Source organism: Miniopterus natalensis, chromosome 12 (assembly GCF_054644295.1).
Source record: "Miniopterus natalensis isolate mMinNat1 chromosome 12, mMinNat1.hap1, whole genome shotgun sequence".
Lineage (NCBI taxonomy): Eukaryota > Metazoa > Chordata > Mammalia > Chiroptera > Miniopteridae > Miniopterus > Miniopterus natalensis.
This window is the reverse complement of record NC_142092.1, coordinates 42,494,108-42,511,771: the sequence shown is the minus strand read 5'-3', so window position 1 is coordinate 42,511,771 and position 17,664 is coordinate 42,494,108. Positions and strand designations below refer to the sequence as shown.

Genomic DNA, 17,664 nt, shown 5'->3' with positions numbered 1-17,664 from the left:
CTTATGTAGAGTGGTAGTTGGATCCTGAATCTATATGGAAATGAGGTGAAAACTGCTTGACAAAAAATCGTACACAATAGCTTTCCCCAGCAATTTTGGCTCTTTGTGGATATGTTAGGGTTCTTCAAGCCCATGGAACCCGGATTAAAAACTTGAATCGAGAGTATGGGTCCTTTTATGCTAAAATTCAGAATGAACTCGATTTGATTTCACTAGCTGTTGTATAGGACTTTAATTCTAATAATCTTATCTAACCATGTTTGCTCAAGTTGTTTTCCTTTTGGAAAAGTGATTTATAGTCAGAATATCCACTGAAGCTTCTTAATGGGGAGTTTATAATTAGTAATAATAGATTTGGGTTTGTACTAAAAAAAAGAGAAAACAAGCTGCATGTTGGGAAGTGAGCTCCCATGTGAATTGAGTGTGTATGTCAGTTACTATCCCTGGAACCACTGCTTATCTCTTAAGGTCCACCACAGGCCTGATAGAGTTGTGGTGTGGATAAGTTGAATTACAAGCTTCGCCCAAGGCATTAAACTTGTCTTAGTTGCCAGGTTTCTTAATAATAATGATTAGACCCATTGATTATTTACTTACAATTTTTACATAGTAAAACTTCACCCTCCAAACATTTTCTTATTAAAAATTTCAAATATACAGAAAAGAAATAAAATGTACAGCGAACACCCATATTGTAACCACCTATATGATACCAGGAGTCTGTAAGTAAACATTTTGTGATATCTGCTTGTCAGATATCTTACATAGAGCTTTTGCACCACCCCTTCACCCTCCCCTTAATGGGTAACTGAATAATTCTGGAAAAAACTGTGGAAAAACTTAGAGGGTTTGTCAGAGGGCTGGGCCTTTCTCTAGCTACAAACCCTGTTTTAGATGGATAATGTGGAAGAAGAATTTTCTCCAAGTACATTTTAAGAATTCCATCTTAACAGGTGTTTATAATATTTTATAACATTTTCCTCCTAAACTTGCCCTTTGTGTTTTGGGCATGGTTGTATTAGGTGGTCCACAATTACATGGTGTTAGGATACCTTCAGCTGTCACCTGAAAGTGAGATTTGTACTTAGACAGGAAGGCCAATTTCCCTTCCGAAGCCTTCTTGCCTTTTAGCCCTTTGTAATGCACCTCTAAGATGTAATCATATTTGCTTGGGGAAATAGCTTTAGTGTTGATAGGTAGGAAACCAGGAAATAATTGTGCAAAAGGACTCTGACCTTGGACTTTGTGTGGCTGGAAACTGTCCTAATGGAGAAGTTAAGCTCGCCTCAGATGCCGTGGGTGGTGGAGGGGTTTGAAATACCAGAAAACAAAACCTCTTTGACTGCCCCTGTATGTGGAGGAGGCTCTCCAAGGCAGGGGGCCTCAAGGAGTGCAGCCTTAGTCCCCTCTTGATGCCTTGAGCAAACAGCCAGTCTGAGCCTCTTAAAAGTAAGGTGACCAGCCAGTGTATTGACACGCACAGACACAATAGAAAACTGCATTAGGAGGCGAGCCATTGGGATTTGCAGTAAATATATTACAGAACACAAGTGACTTGCCGATACTGCTTGTTTAGCAGTTTGCAAGGGCAATGACAGTATGGATTTTTGAATTAGAAGGGAAGGGCTGTTCTTTCTCTGTGCGGGAACATCTACTTGATGGCTGGGGAGAAAATTGATTTAGAGAACAAAATGCAGCCGCCTTTATTTGTGCCATTTGAAAGGCTTCTATGGATTAGTGAGTGAAAATAAAAAGGTCGCTTTTGGTTTAGGAAAGGGGGTCTTAACATTGATCTGCATCTTGGTCTGGTATGGAGAGAATAAAGGATGGGCCACCCGGATGGAGGAAGGGCAGCCAGTCCTGTGCAGCCTGCAGCTACAGGTGCCTGGTTGGGTCTCAGGCAGTTGTCTTTTTCAGCTGTGGCTTTCAAAAGTCAGCTTCATGGGTTTATTATTGTCGAGTAAGCTTATTTGGGGCATTAGAGTGAGTAGCCATAGTCTCCATCCATTGAGCTCCTACATGCCCTAGAAATTGTGCTGTAGGAGCTTTCTGTAAATCCTTCCATACCCCCGGCCCCCACTCTGTGTGGGTGTTAATTATTCCTCCTTACAAAAGAGTTAACAAGCTCCTAGGTTAGGGGATGAAGACAGCACCTACCCCAGAGGGTAGTTACCAGAATTGAATGAGTTTCCTTATGCAGGAGCAGTTACAATGGTGCCTGTTACTTGGGCACTCTGAGGATAGCTGTTCTCGAAATCTGTTTTGATCCCTTTAAAACTATACCGTTACTGGAATTCCAAGCCATGCTCCCATCTTGTTTTTCCAAGCACAGTTTCCTCCCTCCCTCCACCTGAATTGACTGCTTTTCATTATTTTTCCTCAGTGACTAAGTTTTTTGTTTGTTTCTTTTTAAGATCAGATCAGAAGCATTTATCTTAAGACTCAAAAGGAAACTTTTTTTTTTTTTTTTTCTAAATGAAGCCTGTATTGGTAGCCCGTTGTCTAAGGAATCTAGAGGAATTAAAATGCCTTATTTAGCCCGGCCAGGTGGGCTCAGCGGTTGAGCCTTCGACCTAGGATCCAGGAGATAGAAGTTAGATTCCTGGTCAGGGCACATGCCCAGGTTGCAGGCTCAATCCCCAGTCAGGGCATGCAGGAGGCAGCTGATCAATGACTTGCTCATTATTGATGTTTCTATTTCTCTCTCTCCTTCTCCCTTTCTCTTTTTGAAATCAATAAAGATATATTAAACATAAAATAAAATAAAATGCCTTTTTTAGGCCAAACAGTAAAATATGCCCTTGGATGGCAGCAGCCTTAAGTAGTTAATACAACTACCAGTGAAAATAGAGCTGTGTTGAGTTTGTTTACTTAAGGGGATGGATAAATAACAAAGAGGATTTGGTTCATTTTACCAAAGTGAGTTTTGGCAGGATAAAGGATGGGAGGTGCATTTCTCATTTTTTTCTTTTTAATGTAATGTAGGAAACCCAACTCTTAATTTGAAGAGACTTTGTCATCCTGAAAAAAAAAGAGGGGGGTATGAATTACAAGGCCAAGTTGTTGCTTGGTTAGAGAAGTCATCTCCAGCCTTGGTGAGGCATACCTTTTGGTAGGTATATCTTTTGGCTATGAAAACTTGTAAGGTGTTGTGCAAAAGTTTGAGTAGGTAATTGTGTTATGTTCTCCATGTACTTGGACTTGAGATTTTTGTGGACTGTCACATTCACAGCTTCTGCTCTGTGCTAATAATTTGGAAGAGCAGGAAAAAATGCACAAGTGAGGAAAGCAGGGCCATTGGGATGGGACATACTGGAAGTTTAGGCTGTTGTCTCTTATGGCCGAGCAGGGCAGTAGAAACTCTGTGTATAAGTATTGGGGGTAAGGAAGGCACAGTTGAGACAAAGTGTGCCCGTACCCATTCTTACACTTGCTTAAAAGCTCAGCTGCCTGTTGACATCTATGTGCTGAGAAGCTCCGTGTTTGTCTCTTTGTGTGTAGCCTGAGGAGGTCCTGAAGTCCGGAGCATCTGTAGGGGAAGCATGAGGTTCTTGACAACCTCCTCAGCCTGCCAGTTGGCTTGGGTTCTGGAGCCTTTTTCATTTGTAAGCTGGCTGGCTCTTTTCCAGTGCCTGGACTGTGAGCTCCCACAGAGCCAATCTCCTTGCACAGCTACCAAGAAGATTGGACTTGGACCACTGAACTGTGTCCAACATCTGTACTTTTTAGCTGACCAAAGACCAAAATCATACCAGTAACTCAGGAGAGGAACTGCTGACTTTTGAATCTTACAGGAAACCTGTATTCCATCATTGACTACCCTGAATGCTGTGATGTTCCTGAGTTAAATGAAGTATATAGAGGTGCCACATTTTGACTACTTGGATTTCACTAAGGGTACAGAGATTTTTGAACTAGTGGATAAATCTGTATTCATTCTTATTTCTTGACTAATGGATCAAATATGGCTTATCCCCCCTGGAAAGCCCTAGAAACACCAATGTCAGCATATAATATAATCTTGTGCATCCATTGTTTTGGTCATTATTTTATTACAGGGTCAAATATCCCCCCAAAGCTGTGATTTTTTAAAATTTTATTTTTCTGATTAGCTACTGGAATTACTCTTGTCAGTTTCCCTCAAAGTACTGAAATTGCTCAAGATATATTTGGAATGAGTACCAATTGTTGCTTCTCAAAACAGTATAAAAGGGAAGAGGCTTTTGAGTAGACTTTGCACTGTGAGAATATTGGTATTGACACCGTTTATAATTTGGAGTATAGTTTGAAGACCAGATTCTACTGTTTGTCGCATACTGGTTAATATGGCTGTAAAGAGGAGATGAATGTGGCTACTTTTCCAAGTCTATTACTCAGGAGGACTGTAAATTTGATTGGCTGTTACAATTCTAGCAGAATCATTCGATTTGAGAGCAATAGAAAGATAAGATATCCAATTACCCAAATGATTTGCAGGGTTAGCCAACGTTGTCATGGAGACACGACTTGGAACAAATTAAATTTTAAGCAATAAAATAATCTTAAAGCCCGTCTGGGAACAAGAAAATTTGGCAGTGGCACTTACCTGAATTGAATCTTAGCTTGACACTATGTTGTTTGACATTGATATACTGTGGGGGCCTAAACTTATATATGGCACAGTATTCCCTTAAAAAAGTAGCTCGGCCAAACCAGTAAAGGGGAGTATTAGTATAAAATCGGGATATTAACATTGATTTCATGGCTTAAATGATAATTAGGCTTTGGGTTCCCAGGAATATTTTGTATTTAAGAGTTAAAATGCCTTAGTAATGATTAAGCAGCATTAATTGGACGCTTGAAAAAAGATTGATTTCTCAGCAGCATGCAGTTTTTAGAACTGCTGCTCCCTTTGTGTGTCTGTTAACACATAATAGAAATCGTGTGGATGTCTTTTGGTGGGGAGTGGAGGTGTAAGTATGCATATATTTGCATGTACGAATAAGGAGATTGTGGCACATGCTCATGTGCTGTAGATGATTCTCTGTATTAGTTAAAATTTTGACTTAGCTGCAGGACTCCTTGCAGACTGGAGAAATCACCTTCCAAACTTTAGCCAGTGACCCAAAACCTGGGGAAGCGTCACTCTGGGACTTAGAAGGTTATTTCCCTCTATTAATGTATTGTTTAACTGGTTCCTGGCTTGTGCCACAGATTTGAAAACAGCCGAGCAGCCCAGGAGGGAGGGCTCTTTATCCACATGTCTATTAGACAGATGGAGACGAAAATTGGTCTGAGGTCAAGCCATTTGCAGTGTTCTTACAGCCTTCGATTTTCCTCTCATCCTCACCACAGATCATCTCAAATGATTCAGTAATGACCAAAAGTGCAACCTTGACCTTTATTCCCTAGTGGATTACTGTGTTTCACAGTCCAAATGGCAGGAAGTCTATGCTGTTCTTCCAGAAGGAGCTCGGCATTATTGAACGAGCCCAGCCCTGTGGGAACCCTGTGAGGGCAGACCAGTGTAACAGAATATGTGGGTTAAATTTGGTTTCTGGTACTCTGGGAAACGAGAATTGACATGTCCTAAACCCACATAATTAATGGAAGAATATCTGGGATACTTTCTAAAAACACCAGCACAGAAATTGATTTGTCTACTTGTAAAATAACTGGTGAATTATAGGAGTGGTAATTTCTGGTGGCCCCTCATTTTTAAATTGTTCTCACTTTCATGGTTTAGTTGTTCCCCCTTCTTATTTAATGCTCCCCAGTATATCTTAGGCAACACATTGTAACACTGTATCATTTTAAAATTGTAAATTGAGCTTTTCTTTGGCATACTTTTAATTATAGATATTTTTGGTCAGTCCATGTAACCCTGAATAAATTCTCTCTCATAGAACATACTTCCCCTCTGTCCCCCTGAAAAGTAGCTTGATTATTATCTTGGAGAACGACTGTTATTTTTCTCTTGCTTACATTTCTCTGTGGATTGTATTATGATGATCAGGTTTTTTTAAAAAAAATAACTTAATTTGTATATAAAATGATATTCCTGTTTGCCTCCACCTGCATAGCTGAGTTAACACTCTGTGAATCTAACACAGTAGTGAGGTCTGTCATCTAGGATCATTGTACTTAGCATCTTTTTAAACACTTAAAAGCTTTTCCAAAAGGTTATGCTTTTAAAAATTTTCACCAGCATCCCAGATTTCATTTTAATCATGAGCTAAGATGCTTTTGAAAAAATAATTTTTTCTCTACTGTTGACTTCACTGAGTGCAAGTTTTTTTCTACTTCAGCAGCTCCCAATCTGTGATGCCCCGCACTTGCTGGGTCCAGCAGTGCACTGTTCCTAAGGTGAAGGCAGGTAGTGGAGCCACCTCCCTTACACTGTTTTCTGGCCACTCGGATAGTATATTGCATTCTGGAGCTTTGCAGGTTTTTGGCACATGATGTTGATTGAAAAGAGAATCCCAGGTTCCAGCTGGGAAGGCCAAGGACTTGTCTTCCTTCCCAAGGTACCACCTCTCCAGTAATTCAGCCTATGGGGGAGTAAGGCCCAGGAGTGTGGCTTCCACACTGAGAATGAGTTGGGGGATCAATGGCTTTGCCCTGGGGCCTCACCATCATATTCATCTCTAACTTGTGGCCATTCTGCTGCTGTGCCACATGGCATGGATGGCATAGGCCCCCAGGTAGAATAGTTGCTTTCCCCGAAGATATTGCCCTGGAAGAAGAGTGGCAAGTCATTCATGTGTAGCATGCTTTTAAAATTAGGGAGCATTGTCCATGGTCATCTCAGGCAGGAAATTCCTCTCCCGCTATCTGGATTGGCTAGAGATTCCAACCTGTTAGGGAAATATTCACACCAAACTGCTGATCCAGGGATCTCCAGACAGGATGTGGGGAGTTGGTTGATGGGAAATGCTCAAGCTAATAATCAATAGTGCTAGATAGTACTGCGCCCTCATGGTTTGCTTTGTCATCATGGAAAGCATGGAGATAGTGATCACAGACGATTGGAAGTCAGTACCAACCAAAGACAGGTAACACAGGCCTAAAAGATAGCTATAATGAAGAAATGTTTTTATTTTTATTGCAAAGAAAATAATGTTGCAAATTTTGAAAGAAGAACCTTCTCAGAAACCCATTTTGCATACTCCTGGGCAGCCTTTGCCTTTACAAATAGGCATATTTTATTTTCGTAATTGTAATTTTAGCCTTCCTGCTCTGATGATGATGTAGTCAGCTTTTCCTCCCACTAATTCCGCTATTGTATGATATTATCTAATTTCTTAAGAGCTCCCTCATGACTAAGACCTGTGAAAGAGGGTGAAAGGTGTATGTTTGCTGGGGTGTGTTTCAGGGGAGGCTTGTTCGCTTTTCCTTCTGAGAACAATAGGTAATGACTTCACAGTTGTGTTCTGTGATTCACCCTATAGAGTTTGTCTTAAAAACCTTTTGTGACATTACAGAGAGAATTTTCCTTTCCGGCTGCCAAACGCTGTCTTTTTCCATCACGGGACAAGTCAATACGATTTCATGTGAACAGCACTTTCTGAACCCCATAACAAGGGCTTCTGAATAATGGAAATGTGCTGTTTAGGCACTGAAACAGCTGTCATGCTTTTGTCAAGGATGCATCTTTACCAAAATGACAAATTAAAGCCCAAATGCTCTGCTTGGCAACAGTTGGGTCAAAACATTTAAGTCATTAATTAGAAGGAACTGAAGGGGGGAAAATTTACACAAATACACAAGTGTTGCAGACTCAACTTCATCTTGGAAATGTAACTGAATTCTTTAAAAGAAAAAAAAAAATGAGGACAGCCCTCAAGTGGGGCCTGCCAAGCTTGTCATTTGCAAATAAATCAAAAGACCATCATTGCAGGAAGGAGAACCAATGAATAGAGTTGCTTTGTCATTCTTTGATGGGCCGCATACTCAAGCCTGCTATTAAAAATGAATGCATTCAAGAGATTCTGCATTAAGAACATAAACAATTAAGGGCACTTGAGTTGCTCTGCTGAAAGTGCTTCGAAGAAGATACAAGAGCAAGAGCTTTCTCCTGGAGATGCAGGCCCTGCAATCTGTCTCTGGAGAAGCCAGAGAATGGGAGCAATTAGTGTTACTATCTCCGCCCCTGCAGCCTTCAGCAGGTTTCCCCCCTTTCTTTTAACCCCTCCTTGTTTCCCCGAGAAGCTGCAGTGAACGATGAGCAGTGTGAAAGGACAGAGACTGCGCCCAGTTGGAAAGGGCTCAGATTTAGAATGCGGTGGGAGCTGCCAAGTGAGGGGGAGATGAAACACAAACGTTATTATCTGCCAGTAATTGGTGACTTATGTTCTGATTAATTGAGCCACTAAAGGGTTTCTGTCATCTGGTACTCTTTGTTTTGTTTTAATCATAGGGTTTAGGAAGGGGTGAGATTACATTGCCATGGGTGGAATCATTTAAATGAATATTGTTAGAGGTTGTTTCCCACAGTAGGCAAATGTGTTCCAACACCCCCGGTTTGTGTTCTTGCGTAGGCCTTGTTTTGTAAAAACGTGTGGAGAAGGCGGCCGTGGCACTGTGGCCAGGCTCTGGAGAGAGGCAGGCCTGACCTCCTGGCCCAGTTGTTTTTTGACCATAGTTACAGGGGACCTGCTCAGATTGAGGATTAGAGAGTAGGTGTAAGGTGTAAGAGGACCTGTGTGCTAAGCAGTAGGTCCTGCCACTTTTGTGGTTAAGGAATGACAGCGGTTCTCAGGCTGTGGTTCTTACTCAGAAAACCACACATCACCTGGAAACTGGATAGACTTGCAGATGCTCGTGTCCCAGGCCTCCTGACTCAGAAACTCTGAGTGAGGCCCAGCTGCCCATGTTTTAGCAAGTCTTTCAGGTGATTCCAAAGTTTGAGAATCACTCATAACCTCATTACAACCTCAACCTAATGATACCCCAAGTCCTTTTCATTTAGATTTCTCCAGAATGTGATTAGTCATTGTATTGACACAATTATAAACAGAAAGCTACTCTGATCTGATGCATTAGAATTTAAGGTAAAATTAACCTTTTCATAAGGTGCTGTGGTGGGAGATAGTAAGTCTGGTGAATATTGGGTATTCTGAAGGAGGTCTCTAGGCCAAGCCCTCCCCACCCTCCAAAGGACAGCAGTGAGTTAGATTTTTGCAGTGTTTTGCATATGTCATTTTGGGTATATGTGGTTTTTATTCAAACATCTTGAATTTTTCTCCAGGTATACCAGATGTCATCTTCAGGAAATAAAGATGTATTTGTAGATGTGTTTTTGTGGATTTTGCTTTACTGGTGGGCCAGATTGATATTAGGGATAATACACTAATTCTCTGCCTGAGGAGAGGACTAAAGTACAGTTTGGCTGCGACTTGCTTATTTAAGGTTCACGACTGATAACAGGTTCCGTTGTAAAATGCCTACTCTGCTTTGCAGAGTACTTACCCAGGGCAGCAAAGGTGTAGTTCCCCTGTCGTGGACAGTCGGGGACTGCTTCTTGTGGCACCATTGTTGGCTGAGAGACGACATGGCCTTGTCCTTGTGCTATTGCAGTCCTGTTTGGGCTGCATTGCTTTGCAAAACAAGGCTGAGTTTCAGCTTTATTTCTGATCTTGAATATGTCCCAATTTTCCACTTCTGCTTCCTGGAGAAAGGACTAGGCAAAGAATGTGGCTTCTCATCTTGCTTTATGATCCTGGGCAAGTCATTTCCTTTAGACGTCTGTTTCTCCATGTGCGATCTGAGGATTGTAAGAGGGCCAGGCACCCAAGTGGTTTCAGGGTTTGCCAGCATTGTTGTGACTCAGTGCCACTGTCAACTACCGGCATGGTGGTCCAGACCCCTATTTTCTCCCTTTCCAGTTTAATAGTACATTTAGACAGTAAATCAAGCATGGTGTTCACAAGGTCAGTGGAGGAGAAAAAAAGTCACCAGTAACCCTCCCCCCAGCATAATCACCTCTTTTATTTTGGGTACCAACAGTCCTTGGCCACATGCATATGTTGTAAAAACACAGGCACACTAACATCCATGTCTTTGTTCTCCTGCTTCATCTGGTAATGTGTTGGCCATTTAAGCATCATTATCATAAATACGACTTTAATGGTTACTTGCCTTGCCTTTGGGTCGATGCAGGGTATTTAACTGTTCTCCTAGTATTAGACAACTGATTTCTCAGGAGGGCAAATGTTAAGTTTTTCAGAAACTGCAAATGGTTGTGATGTGTTGAACTGCTGTTACATCTTTACCTGTTTTTTTCTCTTTTGCTTTGAAACTGGTGCTGCAATGAACAGCTTCCTACATGGAATGCTTTTCATTTGAGCTATTTCCTTAGGATAAATTCTTAGCTATGGGAAGCCTTACCAAAGGGTTTGAATAATTTCATGCTCTTAAAAGTACATTGCCCAGTTGCTTTCCAAGATGACTACTAATTTGCTCTGCCTTCAGTAATGTTGGGATGGTTTCACTTTCCCGGAGGACTCATCATCCTTGGATTTTATTAATTTTTTTAATAAACTAAACTGGTGGGGAACGACCCCACCTTACAACAAAATTTGCATTTCGTTCGGTTGCTGGGGAGGTTGAACATTTTTTCTGTAGTTAATGTCATTTCACCGACTCAGGAACTTCTAGTCAGAAGGGATTTAGACATTATCTATTTATTTTCTTTTGTATCCTTTGTTTTCATATTCTTGCCTGCCTGTTGCCAGACACATCTTACCAACGCTCCACTGTGTTTTTCTTTGGGCTTCCTGCTTGGCTCAACAAAACCAAAACATCAGTTTGCCAGCCCTCAGCATAAGCAGCACTTTTTATGATCCCTCGATTGCAATTTAATGGTGATGGAGTTTCCCCTCCCATAACTGGCTTTGGGCAAGGTGCCACTGGATTGCTTTGAGACCATGGGCAATTACTCTTAAGTAGCCCTCACCCTGTTTTGAGCTTCAAACAGCATTCATTATACATTACTCTGTAGTGGAGGAGTGAGCAGACATTGGGGAGTGTCCTTTTCAGCTTGTAATTAGACTAGGTGTAAGGAGTACAAAAAGGTGGACAGTCGAGCTTTCAGGAATCATAAAATCCTAAAACTTAAGTTCGGATGTCCAGAACATGTCTTCAGTTTAAGAGCCCTGCAAAATACACCAGGGTTTGGTTCAAAAGCTGGCCTTTGAGGTGTTTGACTATATTTAATTTAGTTAAAATATGTGAATCTTATATCTATTTAGTGTTAAAAAGAAACAACAGGCCCAAAATGGAGTTGCTTGTGCTAAGCCCCACAGTGGCAAACCAAGACTTACAAATACCTAACCTAATTGCAGTTTTTAGCCTTTCCTAGGAATCCAACCTCTTACCAGTCAACCTGGAATTACCTGGTCAGCAGTGGTAGTGAGGTAATCTAACTGATAGGCCCCCTCCATTCCCCTTAGGTGGACGACCTTGCCTCAAACAGTACATTATTTGTTAATAATTTTCTTTTTTCACCCCTCTTCTGCCTTTAAACACCTTTCCTTCTGGACAGCTCTTTGGAGCTCCTTCCTGTTTGCTAGATCAGTTGCTATCTGATTTATCTGATTGAATAAAGCCAATTAGATCTTCAAATTTACTCACTTGGATTTTGTTTAACATAAGATGTGATTTGTTACTGTAAACAGAGCCTTACTCAACAGTGTTCAGTAATAGTTTGTCTGGTTGCCTCTTGATCATTGGGTATGAGGTGATTCCCTTTCAGATAGTGAACAGTTCCTTAAAAGCACATTGACTGTGCCCTGTGGCCAGTGTTAGTGGCAGAGGGTGCAGTGAGGAGCTGCATGAAAGTTGAGTTAGAGTCTTGTTTTCATTGTTCCCATCTTGTTGGGTGGAGAAGACTTGTGTGCTGGGAGCTGTTAAGAATCTGGATGGAAGCTTTATGTCAGATGTGATTTTCAACCTGTGGACTTAGTGTACCAAAGGACAGCAAATGCTCTGGATGGTCCTGAAGGGCCAAGAGAAGAGTTTGTTTTCTGGTGTTCCGGGAGGCTGGGGGTGGGGTGGGGTGGGGTGGGGTGGGGTGAGGAGGCAGTTTCCAAGTAGATGAGAGGTAGGCCTTGAAGGATTGGGGTAAGAGGATAGCTCTTCATAATAATTCAACTGTAGTTCATGTTAGCTTACTTGATTTTGATGAAACACTGAAGCAGATTGATGATAAGACCTGTGGCCAAGAGGTTGAAGTGACTTAAAGGGCACCTAGTACTGGTTTGCTGAGATGCAAACCCAAGTTTTTGGATTATGAGGGCCAGCTCTATTATCATAAGCAAGTCAGTGAGGGGGATTGGTGTTGGCAAGAGAATAAAAGATGGTTCTGAACAGATCATTTGGGTACCTGCTTCCTGTTGCCTCAGTGGGTGGAGGCTAGCCCTGATGGTAAAGCTTGATGCTGGGGCCTTTACTCCTCTGGTAAGTTTCTAGGCACAAAAGTGCCATGAAGATCTGGTTTGGGTATAGCTTTCGAACACTGACTTAGTGTTGTTGTCTTATCTGGTCAGAAATACAGGCACAGGGAAAGTTTATTTATAAGCATTTATGACTATTAGCAGATACTGAATACATCTTCAGCTTTCATCAGGGAAATGATTTCCAGGTGGAAAATACAGTTAGCCTGCAATTTTTTCCATTGGAGTTGTCTAGCCTTTGGAAGAGGTAGAAGGCAGTCTGAAAAGCTTACAGAACTTTCTTAATACCTGCTTAAGCAGGGTCAAATATCCAGTTTAACCTGCTTGAAAACTCTGTGGTCAGGGATAGAAACATGGGTGGAAAACAGTACCTGTTAATTTGTGTTCGGTTGTAGGCCTTGCATTGAAATAAGAGATAATACTTAAGAATTATTGTCGGTTTTTATTCCACTTTTAAGACTTTTTTAAGGGCTGGGGAAAACATTTATGAAACCCTCCTGGGGTGGTGGTGATGTTTTAGAGCTCACAAAGAAAAGCAAAGTCAGGGAAACAAATGGATTCATCCTCACACGGCCTGGAAGTAAGAACTCTCCTATGGGAAGCCAGGGCATCCCAGAGAATTTCTAGATAAACCAGAGGGGAGACTTGAATTTAGGCCTTCTTGCTCAAAATCAAGCTCACTTGTCAGGATAGTTTAAGATTAGGGTTTACAGACCTGGAGGAGGGAGGAGACAGCTGGAATAAAGGTCCTCCTCTGTTGTTCTTGTTTCCATTTCTTCTCTAGACCATTTATTTAGAATTCCCAGTAAAGATGATATGCCTTTTGATGTTTCTTCATCAGTTTGAGCTTTGATCTTTAACCTTCTTCTTCCTGTTTCTGTCTTACCTACTCTAACCCAATTTATATTATCTGTGCTTTAATCTGTACTTTTTTTTGTTTTTAATAACTATTATTACTAAAGGTTTACAAGTTCATTTCATTCAGACCAGGTCTTAAGTGTCCCCTGACAATTAAAATCAGTTCTACCTTAAAGCCGTTCTATGTAATAACACATTATTATCAATTAAATAGATACTTTTTTCTTAACACCAAAAGAAATTTCATCAAGTCCAGTACTTAAGTATAGAAAGTACAACCATAACAGCACTAGAAGAAAATTAAGAATGGCTTCTATAATTTTGGACTGTTCTAACTCTGACCCAAAGGCCAAGAACATAAAAACGGTATTCTTTAGTTTAACTACATAAAAAACCTATAGTAAGATTGAAAGACAAATGGCAAGCTGGGAAAACTAGGGAAAGGAGTCAATATTTGTCATATGGGAAGAACTACTACAAAAAGACAATGATGAATAAATACCAAAGGAAAAACAGAAAGGGAAAATACAATGGGTCAATAAATAAATGAAAAGATGCTTAATTTCAGGAAGAATCCGAGGGATGTAAATAAAAGAGATCATTTTTTAATCTATTAGATGGATAAAGATTTTTTAAAAGGTCAGGAAGACCCAATATTGACACTGTGGGAGAGCATGCACCCTTATAGACTGTCCATGATATAAAGCTTTCTCCTGGGCAGTTTATCAGCATGCATTCCAATTTAAAATAGGCATACACTTTGACCCAGCAGTTTCACTTCTAGGAGTTCTGTTTTAGACGGTTATCCGACACAGGACTTGTAAATGTGGCGAATTAGATGAAACATCAGTATCCACTGAGAGCAAGTGCTTAAACACCAGCAGGCTTGTATAGTGGAATACATCGATGATGTCTTCATTCATATCTGTATTTATTGAGCGGGAAGGTGTCCATGAGACATTTTTGAGTAGAAATAACAAATTACAGAAAAGCAGTATATATAATGGGAACCGCTGGTATAAAAGTGTTTCTTTCCACTCTGGGCTTGTGAGTGCCTCGAATGATGCTTCCCAGAATCACCAAAATTTTACTCAGGGTTATCCCTGAATGACAGACCTAGAGTTATTTTAATTTCTTTTTTTATTTCTACATATACATCTGTGTCTGCTTAAAGTGAGCATTAATCATTTGGAGAAGGGGAAGGTGCAGGGTGCTGTTGGGATGTGTGGTAGGTAGGGAGTTGGGGGCAAGGACCTAAGAGTCCACGAAGGGCATCCCTACTCCTTTTCATATACCCAAATATATAGTGCAGAACCCTGTTGCAAAGGAAAGGGAAGCCAGCCAGTGCTTTCGAGGAGAGCTATGACCTTGAGTTTGCTTGAGTGAGTGGCTATGATCGGATGAATTGGGTGGGGCTGCCCAGTTCTGTTTTTGCACCTGGTACAGCTGCACCCTTTTTCCATATATCTGTTTACTCTGCTGTCTTAAGCAAAGTCATGGGTTTGCTTTCTATACCTACCAGTCATTTCCCCTTCTAGTACTACATTTCTTTTTTTTTTTTTTTTTAAATATATCTTTATTGATTTCAGAGAGAGGAAAGGAGAGGGAGAGACAGAGATAGAAACATCAATCATGAGAGTCACTGATCAGCTAGCCTGCAACCCGGGCATCTGTCCTGACCGGGAATCGAACCCCGATTGCCTGGATTCGAGGTCGATGCTCAACCGCTGAGCCACGCCCGGCTGGGCATAGTACTACATTTCTTCTAAGGCCCGGGCTGGAACCCTATCATCTCATTGGTGGTCACGAAGAATTGAGTTAGGTTGGCCCCAATCCAATCCCATCAAACCAAAGGCCCTGTTGTTCAGTTAACTGGAATCATCTTAAAGGACAGAAGGCAGATCTTTTTTATATACTTCATTATACGGTTTCTGAGGTTTCTACTTTATCTTACTTATTCTGTTCCCTGTTTCTCAAGGGCATGGCTGTGTGCTTCATAATTTTCTTCTGCTCATGATCCTTTTCATTACCTAATTCACTAACAGGCGGCATTAGTAAGCATTGGCAGAAAATGATGAAATAAATAAGGTCAGCGCTGGGACTCTTTTTAGATGACTTTTTTTTTCATTTGAAGGTGGAACTGGTTCTTCAGAGATAAAGGCAGAGCTGCTTTACATTGCTGGAAGGTTTTGGAGGTGGGGCAGGCAGGTGGATCCTACCCTATGCTGGAAGCCAAGCACCCTTTACTCCCTCCCTTGCCAGCCTGCCCCTTGTAGCAGAAGATTCCTGTTAATTTGGAGCTGAGCAGAGACTTTTCCTACTTTCTTTAGAGCAGCCCGGGCTGCAGTCAGGACACAGTTTGTTAGATTTAGCTGAACCGTGGGGCCCTGTCAATGACATCTTTACATTTAATGCCGAATTGTGGTGAAACGTCATAGATGTTCAGAATGTCTCAACAAGATTGGCCGTCTGATTTGAGTTCTGTTTCAGTATTGTTTTCTTGGCTTGTCTGAAATTTTGAGACTTAGCGAAGGCTACTAACATTAAAAAACTGTTTCAGCTGTGCAAGAGTTGGGACAATTGGAAAGAGGCCCGTGGCCTTCTTTCTTCTGCTCTCACTCTGGAGTCTAGACCTTATCTTGAAAGCTAGATTGCTTTGACGGTGCTCCTGCCCCCCTGGTTTCTGACACCAGATTGAGTGAACTTGCTGTAACTGCATAAATGTGCCATGGTACACCATAATTGAATAAGTATGGGAGGGGCTTGCCATCACCAGGTTAAATGATTATGTAGCCTTAAACCACGTAGTTTTTCCAATTCAATTAAAGTGCTCATTATCTCTTATTTAAGTGACCAATAAAGCGTGCAGTTATGTCTTACTTTGCAGGTAGGATTAATATCTACTGTGTATCTGAAGGTAAATATTAGTAAGGTATCACAGGAAAGCAATTTTATGCCTTCAAGAGTGAGGTAGTGGAGGGCTAACGTGTTGGGTATGAAGTTTTATCTTTCTGAACTGATTATGAAGTATACTAAACATTTATATGGTTTTGTCTTTATAGACTGAAATCGCCAAGAGATTGAATACGATTTGTGCACAAGTCATCCCATTTCTGTCTCAGGAAGTAAGTAAAACTGTTCAGCTGTTAAAGTGCAATTATGTTGCTTCTCTGTTTGCAAATTAGCTAGTTTTAAGATGTTAATTTTATCACAAGGAACAAGTGTGAAGAACATCTGTTACAGCTGTGGTGTGTAAACCCCCTGCTATTCCATCTAACGGATCTGAGGACACACTGTAGAAGTGGTGGCAATAGCTCAACCTCAAATTAATTTTTCTTCTTTGGCAAACTGTTAAATGACTATCAAACATAAAGCTTTTCTTTTTCTTCCTTTTTTTTTTTTTTTTTTTTTTGAGGAGGAATATAAGCTTGATAGGTACTGATGATTCCAAGTGTCCTTTCTCTAGAGAGCTTTTCTTATCCTGAATTTTAAAAATGGGTCCATCAGGGTTGACTTGACCGTGGAAGCAGGTATTTCATTTGTACTTGTACAGTGGTTGACTTAATGCTGTCCATGGAGGGAGTGGATGCCAGTCCTCTTAAGGATGAAATAAGTGTTCACGTTACCTTAACTTATGGAGTTGTATACATATATAAGCTATTTTATTAAGTTACAAAGCCAGAGAGGTTAAACTATAGTATTTTGAGAGGGAAAAGCTCTTTCTGTGAGATTGACTCAAAACCAGTATGTTTTAGTTTGGCCTTAAAGTTTACCTTACTTTCGGATAGAAGCTCATAGCTGCTAAACTGTTTAAAGTGTGTACAGGATGCATATATCTTGTTGAGACAGAGTGAAACGCTTGTTGGACTCAGAGCTGAAATACTGGTTGTCTGTTCAGTTGGCATCTCTGCTCTGTGCCACATAGCGCCATCCGCTATTCCAGCAGCCTCTTTCAGCGTAGTGTGTACTTGATGTTACAGTTTAGATTTGTTGGCCTTTTCAGTCGTGCTGTTTGTTAGACTTCAGTAATCCTGGTCTCTGCTAAAGTCTGTCTCATGCCTCCCAAAGCATAGGTGTGACTTCGTTTTTATTTGTGGGTGTGCAGAGTAGTTCTAACCTGTGAACTAAGAGTGGGGGTCTTTCATTTCCCTTGTGGAGGGCAAACTAAAGACTAAAGAAGGGAAGGAATTCCCAGAGTTCCAAAAACTATTTGTGGGTTTGAGATTTGTTGACTAGAGAAGTGATAGAAGATTTAATGTTTAAATGTCAAGTATCGAAATGGGACTTTTAAAATGGCTATAAATTTTACCTGCTCTAACTTATCAGAGCCCCGTCTGCAAACCAGGGTGATCTCCCAAACCCCATGCTACTT

At 41.0% G+C, this 17,664-nt stretch overlaps 1 protein-coding gene across 5 annotated transcripts in view; it reads left to right on the top strand.

The window, feature by feature from the left end:
* The window catches only part of LOC107544870 (TLE family member 1, transcriptional corepressor), an 81,922-nt gene that overhangs the window by 11,451 nt on the left and 52,807 nt on the right, over positions 1-17,664 (top strand). For all 5 annotated transcript variants that reach the window (XM_087822717.1, XM_087822718.1, XM_087822720.1 and 2 more), the window contains one exon: positions 16,355-16,417. In XM_087822717.1, coding sequence (XP_087678843.1) covers positions 16,355-16,417 — 63 coding nt within the window. The remainder of the gene's footprint in view (positions 1-16,354; positions 16,418-17,664) is intronic.